The 15,501-nt window shown below is 58.6% G+C and overlaps 1 protein-coding gene across 24 annotated transcripts in view; it reads left to right on the top strand.

The window, feature by feature from the left end:
• The first annotated feature begins 3,982 nt into the window (after positions 1–3,982).
• Positions 3,983–15,501, top strand: part of AHNAK (AHNAK nucleoprotein) — a 108,033-nt gene continuing 96,514 nt past the window's right edge. For 11 of the 24 annotated variants that reach the window (XM_039860216.1, XM_039860211.1, XM_039860214.1 and 8 more), the window contains exons 1-4: positions 4,004–4,171; positions 13,490–13,591; positions 13,857–14,013; positions 14,455–14,642. In XM_039860216.1, coding sequence (XP_039716150.1) covers positions 13,857–14,013; positions 14,455–14,642 — 345 coding nt within the window. In that variant the 5' untranslated portion in view covers positions 4,004–4,171; positions 13,490–13,591. Of the gene's footprint in view, positions 4,172–5,297; positions 5,318–5,718; positions 6,260–13,489; positions 13,592–13,856; positions 14,014–14,454; positions 14,643–15,501 lie in introns of those variants that run through there. The other 13 variants (XM_039860223.1, XM_039860226.1, XM_039860225.1 and 10 more) reach the window with 8 other exon arrangements.

Raw genomic sequence — 15,501 nt, forward strand, 5'->3', positions numbered from 1 at the left:
AATCCCTCGGCTGGTGTATGGGGTGGACGTGGGGTCTGGGGGATTCCAGAGGGCTCAGAGAAGGGACCACAGTCATTTCTCTTTTTTTCTTTTCTGAATTTTCTAAGAGTTTATTTGAGCCCAAACTGGTGGCAATTGCTGGGAAGCGAGATCTCAAACGCTCCCCAAGGCTGACACGCCAAAGGGCCCTCATGGCCGGAAAGTCTGCTTTCAAAGACACTGCAAACAGACTTCACTTCCTTTCTGGGATCGAAGTTTAAAAGCATGGTTAACTTTTGAGCTTTCGGCACCTTTCCTTCCCTCTGACACACTGATTTCAGAGAAGGGGACTGCGGCGAGAAGGGAGGGGAAGGGGAATCCCCTGGCAAGGGGCCTGCCCACAGAGCGCCCCTTTGTGGTTGCTATGGAAACAGGCATAATAGGAACAAAACAGAGGCACGTCTCCCAGGCAACAGGAGTCTAAGGTTCATCACACACACTATACTTACATATCAGGGAACCCCCCTGCCTCCGGGGAGCAGTCCTGTTGGGGAAGCTGGGGTATCCCAGTGATGACGAGTCCTAGAACTCACCTGGGTTTGCCAGGGTGTCTGGAGGACTGTGGTGTGGGACTTTGTCCCCGAAGGTGGGGAAGATTTAGAGTGCCAGGGGAGGGCGGAAGTCCTTCTTGATTCCTGGGTAACCTTTGCTTTGATGGAGGAGTCTGAAACCTGACAGAGGTTTTCTTTGCAATGTCGGTCTCCTTATAACTAACAAAATTGTGTGTGTGTGTGTGTGCGCGCGCGCGTGTGTGTGTGTGTGCACCACTATGGAAACGACCCGACAGAAAACATGAGATCCAATTTCCCCAGAGCACAGGACCTGCAAGGAACACAGAGCAGAGGGTTAGAGGGCATCAGAGCACATTCCCTTCTGAACCGAGTGCCTCCAGTGCATCTTGTCAAGTTCTCTCTTACCTGCACCGCAGGTGCCTGCCCAGTGCTGGACACGGTAAATGTTTCTGCAGCTGTGCGAGAGCCTATAAATGGGGTAATTGCTCCTTGGGGGCTGAGAGCCTGGGGAAGCTCTCAAGGGAAGTAGGGGGAGCAGGACGCTGCTGTGAAAAGAGCAGAGGCTTTGGGGCCAGTTATACCTGTAGTTCATTCATTCATTCATTCAGTCATTCAACAAAGTATTCTTGAGTGATGGCTACATGCCAGCCACTGCCCTAGGCGTGGGACATACAGCAGAACAAGCTATTCCTGCCCTCTGGAGCTTAGATGCTAGTGGGAGCTTTGAGTCCTGCTCCTAAGGGTTGTGTGACTTTAGGTACATCTCTGTCTGTCTCTGAGACCATTTCCTTCTAGAGTGAGTGAGGACTGAATGAAAGTGCCTGCTGCGGTGTCAGACACAATCACTGTTCAAGTAGCTTTTGCGGGGTGAGGGGTGGGAGGCCAAAGCAGTGGGCAGAAGAAGGGTTGGCAGAAATTTCTAAGTGTGTGTCTTCATTTACATCGTTGAAAACTGTTGAAAGTATTCCCTTCTCCTGGGCTGAGGAGGCTGACGTGGGAACCTCCAGCTCTGGTTCCAGCACACATGATTATAATTTTTTAGGGGGTAGGGTCTTGGTTACGCCTTCTCTACCTCCTACCCTGGAATGAGGCAAGAGCCAGGACCACCTCCCAACCAGTACCCCTGAATAAAGTACCTGGGCAGTAATCACTACTCTGAAGCTACTCCAAAACCCAGCCTCTCCTGCCTTCTTCCCTGTTGACCAAGAGGGTGGCCAGAACAAACAATGGAGTAGATAATTTGGCTCTGAGCCCAAGACACTAGGCTTTGCTGTTTCACTCCTGGGGGGCCAAGGGAGCCCAAGCCGAGGTGAGGACATGACATTCACACCCTTCCCACTCCTCCTTTCCTGCTCCAGCCCCTTCCTGCAAACTCCAGTAGCCCTTTTTCTGCAGATCCCCTATGTCTTTGTAGTATATGTCACACCATAACTAACTTTCTGAAAAGCTAAGGTGTAAAGCAGCTCCCATTGTAATCTGCACTGGGAAAAGTTGCACTTTCAAGGTACCAGATACAAGTTAAAAATCCTTGGGGAAACTCACGGTAGTCACTCTGGGGAGGGCCTGGGTAGCAGAGAAGGGAGATGGTTACTTTGTATTGTTCCACCTTTCTGCCTTTCCGTGTATTCTTCATCATAGGGAGGTATTGATTTTATTTAAAGTATGTCAACAAGGGTTATTTGACTCCTGGCTTTACGGGCCAACTTTAGTTTATCTTCTTGATCCATATTTAAAATACCGAATAAACGTTATTTAAAAGGAAATGACAATTTAAAAGCCACTGGTAAAGGAAATAATTAGCTTTTGTTTTTCTTAGTTTTTAAAAGCATCGCAAAGTTGACAAGTTTAGATTTTTTTTTCTTGAAATTATGTAGGTTCTAGGAAAGGTGCGCAGAACAAAATGAAGGAGGTGATTCTTTAGAAAGTCTGGTCTACAGCCGTGCTTGTGATGTGTGCTGGGACTGCCTCTGCTGTGGGTTTGTGTCACTATCTGGGTATTTGTGTGTGTGTGTGTGTGGGGTGGGGTGTGTGTGTGTGTGTGTGTGAGGAGAGAGAGAGAGAGAAAGAGAGGAGGAGGGAGAGAGAGAGAGAGAGAGAGAGAGAATGAGAATAGAAAATGCTGGTGCCCAACGCTGCTTTCTCTGTGTCTTTGCAGGTCTATGCCTGTCTGAAAGTCTACATATGTGTCTCCACCTTTCTGTGCCCATATATAAGTGTCTGCATGTCTCAGGCTCCTTTTGCTGTCTCTTCCCTCCCCCATCTCCTGTACCCTGTGCCGGTAACTGGACCTGGGACACAGCCCCCAGGGCTGGCAGCAGAGTTGGCTGCTGGGTATTTTTAGCCTGTAAACATGTTTGCCATTTCAGAGGACCGGGCCTCTGGTCTCAGCCCCAGCCCACGCACGGCCCTGCAGCAAGGAGGGTGTTCCTTTCAGGGCAGGGTCTTCTCAGGTCCCAGGCTGGGGTCTTCCAGCGTTTGGGAAGGAAGGAAAACCGTTTTGATGTGGGAAGTAGGCGGCCATGGAAGAGGAAGGATGGGAGATTCATGGGGGAGAAGAGAACGGGGGCGTGGAGGGGGGCGTAGCCAGAAAAACCCCGCACCCCATCATTAAGCATTTAATAAAATCTCCAGGCAGTTGGAAGTGGCTGTGGGAAATGGCTGTAAATTTGGAAACCAAGCGTCCTGCAGGTGGGGGCGGGGCGGGGCAGGGACCCGGAGAGGGGATCTGAGAAGGAATGACAGGTAGACAGACGACCTGCCCGAGCTCCAGCTTCTCTGAGGGACTCCGGAGAGGGAGGTGGGCAGCCCCGGCTGCTGCTCCAAAGGTTGCAGGCCTGACTCCCGTGTCGCTGCAGCAGCAGGAGCAGCAGGAGGTGGGGCTAGCGTTTCCAAGCCGGTTCTGTGGGGGCAGGAGCTGAGGGGTCCCCGGAAAGAGGGAGGGCAACAAATGGGCGCGCCTGCCTGGAGCTTGGGAAGCAAGGGAGGAGATGGGGCCTAGGATTTGAAGTGTAGTTTCCCGTGTCGAGAGGAAACTCGAAAGGTCCGTGTCAGGCAGGAGGTCGCGGCTGATCCACCCGAGGCCCCCAGCCGCTGTCTGAACCCCTCGGTTCTTTCCGCAAACTGTTCGGATTCGCAGTTCTAGCTGGGAGCATGAGCCTCAGGGAGCTCCAACGAGGTTTTAGCTGGTGAAGCCGCACATTGCATACCTTGGGGGTAGAGCCAGGCGGGGCCTTGACCAGGGGTAGTGGACGGGGGACGGGGGAAGGCAGTACCTCGGACGTGCGCGCCCCCTGGTCCCCGCGTCCCCTCCCCTCAGCCCCCAGCAGTACGTTCCCAGGTCCCTGCTGCGTCGCCCCTGCTCGCAGTCCCAGCCCCACGCCGGCCCCGCCCGGCCCCGCCCTCTCCCCACAGCTCGGGGCAGACCCGCCCGCCGCAGCCGGAGTTACAAGAGCCGCCTCCGCGGACGCGGGCCCGGCCACTCGGAGCAGCTCTGCCGCGGGGACTGCACCGCCCGCCCTGCCGGACCCGCCCCGACCGGGGTTCGCCGCCTGCAGCAGCCGCAGCACCGCGACCTCGGGCCCCGCGCGGGCCATGGCTGTGCCCTGGGGCTGAGCGCACAGGTAGGGGCGCCCGGCGCATCGCGGCGCGATCGGGGAACAGGACACTGGGAACGGGTGAGGGAGGTGCGTTGCATGGCTTGGGCGAGGCGCTTTGGTGGGTGTCACTTTGAGGATTCAAACAGTTTGGAACCAGCTGGGCAGCCCCGGGCCGCGCGCGGAGGCGACGCGTCGCGCCTTGGGAGCCTAGTGTTCTGCCTCCGGAGTTGAGGCGCAAGTTGGGCAAAGTTGGAAAATCGCTCCAAAGCGTGCCTTGTTCCAGTCTGTATTTCTCTCGAGGGTTGATTGTTGGCTCCGCTGCAAGGCAGAGCGTCGCGTTCCTGGTCTGGTGGCCCCTGGTGGCCCTGTCCCACCCCCTCCTCCATGGGGCGGTGGCTCAGCGCGCTGCTCCATTGCTATTCCGTGTTTACTGGAGAAGTTTCCGAGATCGCCAGCCGCCTCGGCCCCTCAGCCCCTCAGCCCCTCAGGGCGCCCCTGCGCTGTGCGCCCCTCTACTGTCCCTCCCCGCTCCCCACACCTCAGCCCCAAACTTCGCCGCGGGAGTCTTCCCGGCCCCACCCAGTTCTGCACCACTGGGCTCTCTCTCTCTTGTTCCTGGCGGTCCCCCAGCCCCCCTCCAGCCGCCCCACCCTAGTCTTGCCCCTCTGTGTCCCCCGCTCCCGAAAACTCTCTTCTCTAGGACCGCGGAGCCTCGAAGTTTGCAGCTCGCCTCCCAGCGGGACGGGTGGGAGCGGGGTGGGGGACATAATTAGGGAGATTCCTGCACTGGGGTGGGCGGGGAGGGGGGGTGCTGCACCGCGGCCCAGCCCTCGGGACCGCCCCTTCCCCTCCGGAGGCGGTGCTCTCTCCCCCACCTCACTCCCAAACCCGCCCGGGCGGGATGGCCCCCGCCCCAGCGCCTGGATTGGCGCCAGCAGCCTGAGGAATGTGGTGGTTGGAGCCGGTGACTAATTCAAACCAGAACTCGGGGAGGAGTGGTGAGGGGCAAAGGGGAGGGGGAAGGGGCTGTGCGTGGGAGGTGGGGGCAGGAGCCGGGCTCGGCCGAGCACTCTGAGCTGAGCTCTCTGCAACCCTCGGGTCGGATGGCGCGCTCCAGGAGGGCCGGGGGGCCAGGTCGCGCCGTGGAGTTGGAAAGGCAGTGTGCTTAGGGTGTGTTCGAACTGTGTTATATAAGGCTTTCCCATGCAGGGAGAGGGTGTTCGGTGTGCGAGGGCCTGGCCCTCTCCTGGCAGGGCTGGGCGCCCCTCTCGGTGCCAGGGCTGGGAATGTGGGGGTGCAGCCCCTTGGCGCCCTGGCCACGAGGGACACCTGGGCTTTGAGTAGGGCTGGCTGTCTCCCTCCGTGGGAGGGGAGCCGAGTGTGTAGATCGGGAATCTCACAGCTCTAGCTGGGCCCCAGCACCAGGCGGGCGATGACTCTGGCGCCTCTGCACAGTGTGGCCACGGAGAATTGTGTGCGTTGTGTGCTCACACCTTTCACAGGGTGTGGCCACAGAGAGGCAGTGGGGAGGTGCCCCCAGGGAGCCTGCAGTCACTGCTGAGCTCCCTGCTCTGTGGAGGGAATTCGTGGAAAGACGGGACCAGATCTTCCTTTGGTAGTGGGGTCTCTTAGAGAATGACCCGGGGTTTATGGAGAAAAGAGACCCCGATATTTGCCTGTATGCTCGCAGCACAGCATCAGGTCCCCAATAACTAGTTCTGAAAGTTTCGTCTTTCAGAATCCAGCCTCTGATCTCAGGGATCACATGACTCTCTGTGCACAGCTTAGCACATGGTAGGGAGGGATTGGGTTGGTTTTTGTGGGATGCAGTGATGCCGTGGGGGGCTGTGCTGATATGTGAGGGCAAGGGAGTTGGAAGGGGAGAGAGGGAGAGGTTGAAGAGGCCTTGGAAGGCGTTTCACGGCCTCCACACCTTTGTTGGGTCTGTACCAGGGGAATAGGTTGGTTTTCCAGCCCTGGCTGAGCGAGGGGCTGGCCGCTCAGGGAAACCCCTGAGGCAGGGCGTGGCGCTCACTTCCTTTCTGAAGCTGAATGGGGAAGCTTCCTTCTCTTCTGCCCACTGGGATGATGGTCTGGGCCAGCACATGGTGGGTGAGTGTGAAGTGTGGGGAGTAGAGGGAGCCCCCCAGGCTTAGGGGGCACTGCCCTCCTTGCTGTGAGCTGTGGGATGAGGGGTGTGGGGGAGGTTCTGGGACCTTGAGAGCTGGGCCAGCAGAGGATGCAGGGTCTGGGAGGTTGAAGTTGGAGACTGGGGATGTCTCTAAAGCCCTGTCCTTAAGATGTTATGTTCAGGGACATTGGAGGGAACAAGGACACACGTGAATCACTCGAGGCTTAGTGCTGCCAACATGGAACCCCCCAGCAGCGATTCAGGGGTCCTGGTCTGGGCAGCTCCTTGAGGAGCCCACCCCACAGAGCTGAGGGCTTGACTAGCCAGACTTGGTTCCGGGGACGAGGCTATAGGCCTAGGGTGGGACATGAGAGGGTGAACCGTGGGAGACCTGTGGGGGAGGAGGCCAGCATCGGTCAAGGGCAGAGAATGAGCTGGGGGTCCTCAGGGTCACCTCAGCCCCAGAGAGGCCCTGGGTGGGGGTGCCCGGGCACCACCAGGCCGGATTCTTTGGCTCGACTTGCAATTGGCTGGCTGGGCTCTGGCAGGGCTCACCACCCAGAGCCTGAGGAGCTGGTTTGAGGGGTTGGAGCAAAGCTGCGGGGGCGGAAGGTTGTGTGGGGCGCTGGGGTGTGGTCACCACCTTCCTCAGAACTTGGGAACTGCCTGGGGACAGACAGAGGAGCAGACTGGGAGAGCTAGTCAGACTCCTGACAGGAACTCGCCCCCCACTCCCAGCCGCCCCCAAGTTTTTCCCTGGAGCTGGGCTGATCATGTGGAAGGGACGTGGCCACCGGAGAGGGTTTAGAATGTTTTGTTGCATTGGATGGCAGTGGTGGCGAGTGTCTAGGGCCTTCTACTCTCTCTTTGCCCCCGATGGCTTTACCCAGGCACGCAGGGAGCTGCCACTTCCCTGGGCTCGTGGCCACCTGGGTGGGCCACAGCGGGAAAGTGTTTCGGTGGAGCAGTGAAACACTCTTCTCTTCCTTTTCACTGGCCTTAGTTCCCATCAGGGAGCCGGCTGGGTGGTTGTAGCTGGACGGCCTGGGTCCAGGGGTCAGTGTTTCACTGTGGCCTTGGGTCATTGTCCGCTAGCTCATAGCAGCGAGGTGTGTGTCATTAACCTGTGAAAGGGTCTCCCTCCGTCTGTGCACGGTGGTCTTGCATTGCAGTGGGTCTGGAGGTGCCACCTCTGCTTGCGTCTGGGGCTTATGGGGCAGGGGACAGCGATGGGACTCTGCCCTGGCGGTGGAGGTTTCGTGGGGGCTGCAGGGCCTGTAAGTAAGGACTGAAGTAAGTTCCTCCTTCCTGGACAGGTTCCCGGTCCTGGAGTGTGTGTGCAGGAGGGTGAGGACAAGCCCTGGGCTTGAGGCCCTGGCTGAAAGAGGGGCTGCTCAGGGGCGGTCTGGGTGGGGCATCCTGCCCTGTCCCAGGGGGCCGGAGCGGAGGTTCTAGGGGAAGGGGAAGTGCCTGGAGCTGATCTGTGTCCTGGCGGGGCTGGGGATGGCTCTTTGGCAGTTGGTCACCCTGCACTGGCGTGGCCTGACCGCTGGGCGGAGAGCTGAGCTGCAGTTGGGGCCATGGTGGAGGCGCTGGTCTGGTGGGTGGGCACCTCTCAAGCTGTAATCTGCCCCCTGCCCCCACTCCCGGGAGAGCCAGCGGTTCTTCACCCTGCTCCCTGTTGAGGGAGCCACCGACAGAGTTGATATCTTAATCCCAGAGATTCTGGGTGAAGGCCCACCCTTCCTGGCTCTGTGGCCAGGTGTGGGGACTTGTGGCTGGAGAATGTAGTGCTACCCCCAGCCGCCTGTCACAAGGAAGGGGAGAGTCCCTCTTGGTCAGGGGAGGAAGGGAGAAGCTTCCTCCCCACTGGAAGTGAGAACTGAGAACTCCTGGGCTTCAGAGCAGCTCGTGCTGGGGGAGTGGGAGGAAGCTCCAGTGGTTAGGGGAAAGGTAGGCAAAGGCTGCAGGGCGGAGCCCAGAAAGCAGCAGCTGGCTGGGGGGTGGGGGTGGGGCAGGCCTGGAAGTCCAGACAGAAAACTTCAGCTGGATGATGAGAGGTGGAGAGAGTTGGGTGATGAGGCTGGAAAAACTTCCTCCTGGTGCATCATGGGCTGGGCAAGGGAGCAAGATAGGCAGGTGCACACAGGCGGAGGGAGATAGAGACCCTGGGCACCAGGTTAACAGGTGTAGGCGCCCGTCACGATGGGCAGGGCATGGCGCTGCCCGGACAGGTGTTTATTGTGAGCAGGTGAAGGCGGTGGCTGTGGCCAGCTCTGGGCTGTGAAGAATAGGGAACAGGGTCACAGCATCTCTGTGTGCACGCAGTGTGTGCGCATCCTTGTGTGTCTTTTTCTGAATGTCTCTCCAGTGCGCGTGTCTCTCACGTCTTACAGGGTGTTCCCCCTGATAATCCCACCGCCGCCCGGGGTGTACCTCCCGGAATCAGCTGAGTGTGAACGTTCTTGCTTCCAGCTCAGACTCTGGAGATGACTGCGCAGTTCTCCCCCAGTTAGAGCAGGGCCTGTTTTTTTTTTCTTTTCCCCCCAGACAGAGGTCTGGCAGCTGCCTACGTAGAGGTCCTTTTGAAAACTTCAGCCCTGGAAGAGATTCGCCTCTGGGTTTCTCCTTGCTCCTTTGGGATCGAGGGCCTGCCTGTTACGGCCGTTCGGCCGTTCCCATTTTTCTAGCGAGTGAAAATGTTCGCCTTGCCCTGCCAGCGCCTGGCTTTGGACAAGGGGTTGATTCCCTTGTCCAAATATCTTATGGGGCCAAAGAGAGTCTCTAGGCAAGCTGGGTTCTGGGCAGCTCCGGACTTCCGAACCCCGGGGACAGAAACTCCATGAGCCTCAGAACCTAAGGCCCCTCAGATCCAGGCCTCCGGGATGCCTGGGACGCTCGCTGCCCGTTCTGGGTTTGATGTCCCCAGGCTGGACCAGGATGAGGCCCATCTTCCTGTGGGCGTGTCTCTCTAGTTCTCACTCTTCCTCCCTCCAGCACGGGTTTCTCTCCTCTGCGTATCTCTCTTGTGCATCTTTCTCTGTGGTTTCTCATCCTGTGTGTATATTTATTTGTGCCTTCGTCCCCCTACCTGGGTAAAGACCATTGGCCTGGGTGTCACAGGACCCCGGGCTTGCATTTCAACCCTGTCTCATATACCTGGGCACGTCATCTCACCTCTGGGGCCTGTGTCTGCATCTCTGAAATAAGCATTTTAATTTATAATCGCATAGGGTTGTTTGGGAACTGAACAAGACCCCGGGCGTGGAACTTAGAGCACAGTGCCTCGCGCACGGCAGGAGTGCCAGGGCTTGGGGCTTGGGGGTTTTCTGTCCACGTGGAGCTTTCTCTTCCTCTTTGATGTCTGGCGAGTGGTGATGAGCGTAGATCGCCCCTCTAGGTGTGTGTCTTTTCTTTGACTATCCCAACCCCTTGTGCCGGTTTGTAAGCGTTGGGGCTTTCCCTCTGGTGGCGGTTTCTAGCTCTGGTGGTGAGTCATTTCATTCTCCACGACATGGGGACTGCTTCTCCCTGGCCTGCGTATATGCTGGGTCGCTTCGCTCGTGGGCAGGCCACCGTGCGGGCTGGAAGTTTCGTTACTGTTAGTGTCCTCATGATGGGTGGGAGCGCTTCTCCATCCCTTGGAGTGGCATTTCTTGTGTCTGTCCGGTGCTGGACATTTGTGCAAACTTGTGCTTCTCCGGTGTGCAGCTTGTCCTCAGGTTTGGGATATGGAGGCGTTGAGGCCCGCAGCCTGTCTCTTGGAGAACATGTGTGTATCGGTTCCTGTCATCTCGACGCTGATGCTGGCCGCAAGCCTGTCTTTGACCACTGCGGCCATCAGGCCGAGCCCCCTCCCTGGTTGTCTTCCTGCTGGCTTTTGAGAAGAAGGGGCTCTGTTCCCTGGGAAGCTGAGGGGAGGGGAGGGAAATGCTTCTTTGGAAGTCACATCTGCTGGAGACCGTCCGCCCAGGGCAAGGAGTCTGCTTCCTGGATCTGTCCAGGTGTCGCTCCCTGTCTAGGGAGGTGGCACGGGAGAGGCCTGCTTCTCTGCACATCCTCGATGCGTGTTAAACGGACAGGACAGCCTTGTTCTCCTCTTGTCTTCTGGTCTGAATTAACACTGTCCCTGCGACCTCAGATGTGTCCTCTCAGCCTCGCAGCTGGAGTGGCCTCCCTGTCTCCCTTTTCTGCCCTCCGAGTGGCCGCTCTGCCCCAGAGGGTCTCCACTCCAGCCCTGCTTGTCCCTGCACTAAGGATACTGTGAACCAGTGTCGGGGGGAGCACTGGCGGCCAGCTAGCAGGCCTGGGTTCTAGGGCCCTGATACTCCCCTGTTCTCACCTCTGGACCTTAGTTTCCCCACATGTAAACAACAGGTCTCATAGACCCGTCTGCAGTGGTGGAAATGTTCTGCGTCTTGCTGTCTAATTTGGTAGCCACGTGTGAGACTGTTGAGCTCTTGAAATGCGGCTACCATGTTGGACGGCACGGCTGTAAGCTTTCTTCTATCTCCAAAGGCTCATGACACTTGGCCGAATGTGCAGAATTCCCCAGAGCTCCAAAGACCCTGCTTTGGGTAGCAGCAGGGTAGAGCCCTCAGCCCTCCACCCCCACCCCCCGCCGGCAGCCTGGCTTCCCCTGACATGTGTGGGAGGAGAAGGAAGGACCAGCTGGGCTTGGTACAGGCTCCAGGGGTGGGAGAGACTGAGGGCCGGGACTCAAATGCAGAGAGCAGGCCCTTGCCGCCGTGGCCTCGAATCCCCCATCAGCACCCCCATGTCCATCTGAGCAGCCCAGATCAGATGAGAGGGGAGGGGAGTCCTTCATGGCTGTGCCAGGAGGCCGTTGAGCCAGAGCAGGCAGGGTGGTTGGCAGCCCCACCTGGTGGGAAGCCAGCAAGTGCCACACTAGGGCCAACCTGCAGCCTTGGGTTCAGCGAATGCCTCCTTTTCTCAGGGGCTGCGGACCCTTCTCTACTCAGAATGGCTTCTCCCCTCCTCAGCAGCAGCCTGAGTCGAGGCATGTAGCAAGTCCCTCCTGGGCCTTGCCAGCTGTGCTTCTTGGGACTCCTGGCCTGGGGCTCCCTCCCAAGGAGCTATCAGGGACGCCAACTGCCTGTGTCCACTGGAGCCCCAGCCCCTCTGGCCCTGGGGTCTGGCCGGTGAAGCATTTGGTCGACTGCTTTTAGGCGTGACCCTTAGCATGTTTGGAGCTGTTGTGGCCACAGTGACTCACTGGGGAAAGAGAGAGGGTGGGGCCAAGATGTGGGCGAGGGTGAGTTCGCTCTCCCCCCTCTCCGGCTGCTGGCTCAGCACCAGGATGCTGGGCTGAGAAATGGGGCCCCACTCAAGGAGGAAGGAGAGGGGTGCCAGGGCGATTGGTGGCTTCAGAGATCTGAGAAGCCCTTAGGCCGGAAGGCTTTTTCCTTCCCTGCCCTGCCTGGCTTCTGTCTGCAGGGCGGGCTTCTCAGGGCTGCTCGCTGGGGAGGCACCGGTTTAAGTTCCGGCTCTGCTGTCTCACGTCGTGAGGGTCAGTGTGACTTCCTATAGTGGCTCCTCTGCCTGTCGGGAGGGGAGGAGGCGTTGGCCCGGCTCACACCTGTGCCAACAGGCTGCTCACCTCCTGGAAGCACCTATGCTGATGAAGGGACACATCATAAATGCAGCAGGTGTGAGTTCAGGCGGTGGGGACACAGGAGTCTGTGTGGTATTGTCACCTGTATTGGGATCCGCCCGACGTTGGGTCACATGTGCCCATAGATTTCCAAGTGACGTAATCCTGTCCTCGGAGACAAACTCGAGTGCTTTCAAGACCCCATTTATATTTCATTCCCTCTAAAAGTCTCCTAAGCCTTCTGGAACATTCTGAGGCTTATTTGGTCACCTTGCTTCTAATTTATATCTGAGCCTAGAACCGCATCTTAAATCAGCGCATCTGGCGCACAGAGTGCACTCCGTACACGTTCAGAGGATGCCCGAGTGCAGTTAGGCTACAGCCTGATGCGGTGTGTAATTCAGTGCTGGGCTGCGTCCTGTCTGTCCCTTGCCGGTTTGCTCTCCAGGGTCCAGGACAGTGTGGGACACACAGGAGGTGATCGGTGTGCCTGGACTTATTGATCGATTCACTAATTTCTGGATGTGTAAGCCGTTTTAGGGCGGAGCTTTGGGCGAGCCGCTTTGTGATTTATAGCATCTTCCACATAAGTTTCCCAGACAGGCTTCTGGATGACGCTGCCGCCGCCATTTTGTGTGGGTGACCATGGGCCGTGGCCGTATCCTGAGTCTTGCCTGCTGTCTTTCCAGGGCGCCTCTCCCTCTGACAGCTCATCCTGTGGCTGGAGGGTGTCTTTGCTCCTAAGTGCCCGTACCTATGGGGGCCTGGCTCAGGGCCCAGCGTGGGCAGCCAGATGCTCCCTGACTCATCACGTCCCCGAGGCAGCTCAGCTGGACTCCAGCCTCTCGTGTTGGGGCCGGTGCTTGGGGAGGCTGGGGCTTCCTTTGTTTGGCCCTGTGGCAAGGTTCGTGGAGCTCCCTGCTGGCGGGGTCTCCCTGGACCCGAGGACTGGGTTAGACAGGGTGACTCAGAGTCACTGTCACAACATCCCTGCTTTCAGGCCTGCCAGCTGCCCCCAGCGCTGGAGACACTGATGAGTGTCTGTCCTCCGAGGCGTCACGTGGTTAAAGCTGCAGATCTGAGAGGGTGTAGGGAACGAGGCACAGCCTTGGATCCAAGCCCGGGGGTCGTGGACCTGGGGCGAATTGGCCTCAGCCTCAGTCTCTCCATCTGTAAAGCGGAGACAGTCACAGCTCCCTCCTGAAGCTGGTAGAAAGGTCCGAATGAGGATGTGTGTCGTGAGGCTCCTGCGTACCAGAGCTTTTCACGCATGCTCGCTCTCCTTCAGTCCTCGTGGAAATCCTTTATCGATACCGTTTTCACAGATGAGGAGGTTCAAAGAAGTTAAGTGACTTGGCCAGGGTCACACGGCCGGGAGGATACAGAGCCAGGATTTGACTCTGAGCCTGGCGTTCCGTCCCCCTGGGCATGCACCCAGGCTAGAGAGTCACGTGTGAATGGAATTGATGTCAGCAGTGGGGGTCGGGGTTTTGGTCTGGCCTGGGGAATAGGACAGCCAGCTATTCCTCCCGTGACCGCTGATTGGGGTTCTTGTGAGCGGTTGTTGAGAGTGCGCTCACTGTGAACTTTCCCCCAGGCTGTGTGACCGAGATTCCCCACGAGAGAGACTGAGGAGAGGACAGGAAGGAGGGGCGGGCTCCTGGCAAGGCGTTTGCTCCTGAACAGAGTCCTGCTGAAGGTCAGTGGAGGGGGGGCGGCGAGAGATGTGGAGGTGACCGGATGGGGAGGGGGAGACCACCCCGGGTGGCCTCGGGAGGCAGGGTTTGGGTGGAAGAGATGAGGGGCTGGTGACCTCCGAGGCCGGTTGCATCCTGTCCACTTTCCATCTTTGTTGAGCCCTGGAGCACTGCGGGCTTGAGGACCTTGAGGACGGTGCTCCACACCCCCTCATCGCTGTGCCTTGCGCCCCAGTGTCCTGAGCTCATTCCCTTCCGTCATCCCAGATGGAGAAGGAGGAGGAGACGACCCGGGAGCTGCTGCTGCCCAACTGGCAGGGTAGCGGCTCGCACGGGCTGACCATTGCCCAGAGGGATGACGGCGTTTTTGTGCAGGAAGTCATGCAGAATTCCCCTGCGGCCCGCACTGGGGTGGTCAAGGAGGGTGAGTCACCTCAGGGTGCGGGCTGGGTGCGGGCTGGGTGCTGGGCTGGGGTGGTGGTGAGGGTGGTGGAGGGAAGGGCAGGGGGCAGGCAGAAGGGCCACCTGGCTGTGGAGGGCCTGTTCCTAGTGCCATTAGGCTGGTCAGTGCCCAGACCCTGCTGTCTCTTGCCCACTCGGGGTCCGTCACTTGCTCACGGTCCTTGGCGGGGACAGTCATGTAGGGTGGTGGAGACATAGTCCTCAGCTCCGACTCCACCGCTCACAACCTCTTGCCACTTTGGAGACTCTAAGCCTCAGCTTCCTCATCTGTACACTGGGTGTCACCACACCTGCCTTGCAGGGTGTCATGACACGCACTAAATGCACGTCGGTGAGGGCGCCGAGCACGCGGTGGTTGTGTGTTGTTTCCCTGAGACCCCACTTCTTTCCCCTCCCTGCTCAGGGGACCAGATAGTGGGCGCCACCATCTACTTTGACAACCTGCAGTCGGGCGAGGTGACGCAGCTGCTGAGCACCATGGGGCACCACGCCGTGGGTCTGAAGCTGCACCGCAAGGGCGACCGCTCCCCTGAGCCCGGCCAGACCTGGACCCACGGAGTCTTCAGCTCCCACGGCTCCGAAGTGGTTCTGGTGAGTGCCTCACCCGCCCATCCGAGCCCTGAGGTCCCCCCGGCAACAGCAGCCTGCTGGCCTCGCTTCCTGAGCCTTCTGTCCGCCCACTGGACCGCTCTTGTCATTCTTTCTCCTAATTTCACCCCCTCTGTCTCTCTGCTGAGCCAGTCTGTCTGTTCCTATTCACTTGGGGCATGTGGCCGACGCTGCCCCCAAGTGCCTCCTGCAGTCTCTTCTGAGTGCCGCAGCGTGGGAACCAACTCCTGCCGTCTGGTCCTAGATGTCGGGAGGAAGGTCGGCTGCTCTGCTAGAGTCTTTGAAATGATTTCACGGGTGCCTAGCTCTGCCTCCCAGAGGCCTGGACTCACCTGTGAGTCAGAGGCTGAGCAGCAGAGTGCTTGAGAGACGTTTTCCTGTTCCTTCCGATGGCTTGTTCATGTAACAGATAATGGTCCTCGAAGTGGAAGTGTTCACCCGAGCACAAGCAGCCTCAATAGATACTTTGCAGGGGTCTTCGGGAGGAATCCCTTCCCGGTTAAACCAGCACACCAGTGAGTCGAGCCGAGAGCCTCAGGGTCGAGTCAGTGTAGAGTTGGTGGCCCGGAGGCGTCCCTGGTACTTGACAGGCTGATTTGAATCTAGAACTATCCGTAAACCCTCTGCCCAGGCTGCGCAGTCCAGGAGTCTGCACCCCCCTCCCCATGACTTGCTTACTGGAGTTCCCCCAAATAATTTGTTTTCCTCTGTGATGTGGCTGTCAGCCCCTCTCATCGGCCCCCTGCGCTGAGCCCCAGGAGGCTCCGTGGACCTCCGTTATGGTCCCAGCTTCTTTGGGAAACAGGCAATCGTGTTGTCGGCTGGGCTGTGGCCGGGCGTC

Source organism: Pteropus medius, unplaced genomic scaffold (genome assembly GCF_902729225.1).
Source record: "Pteropus medius unplaced genomic scaffold, Ma_sr-lr_union100, whole genome shotgun sequence".
Classification (NCBI taxonomy): domain Eukaryota; kingdom Metazoa; phylum Chordata; class Mammalia; order Chiroptera; family Pteropodidae; genus Pteropus; species Pteropus medius.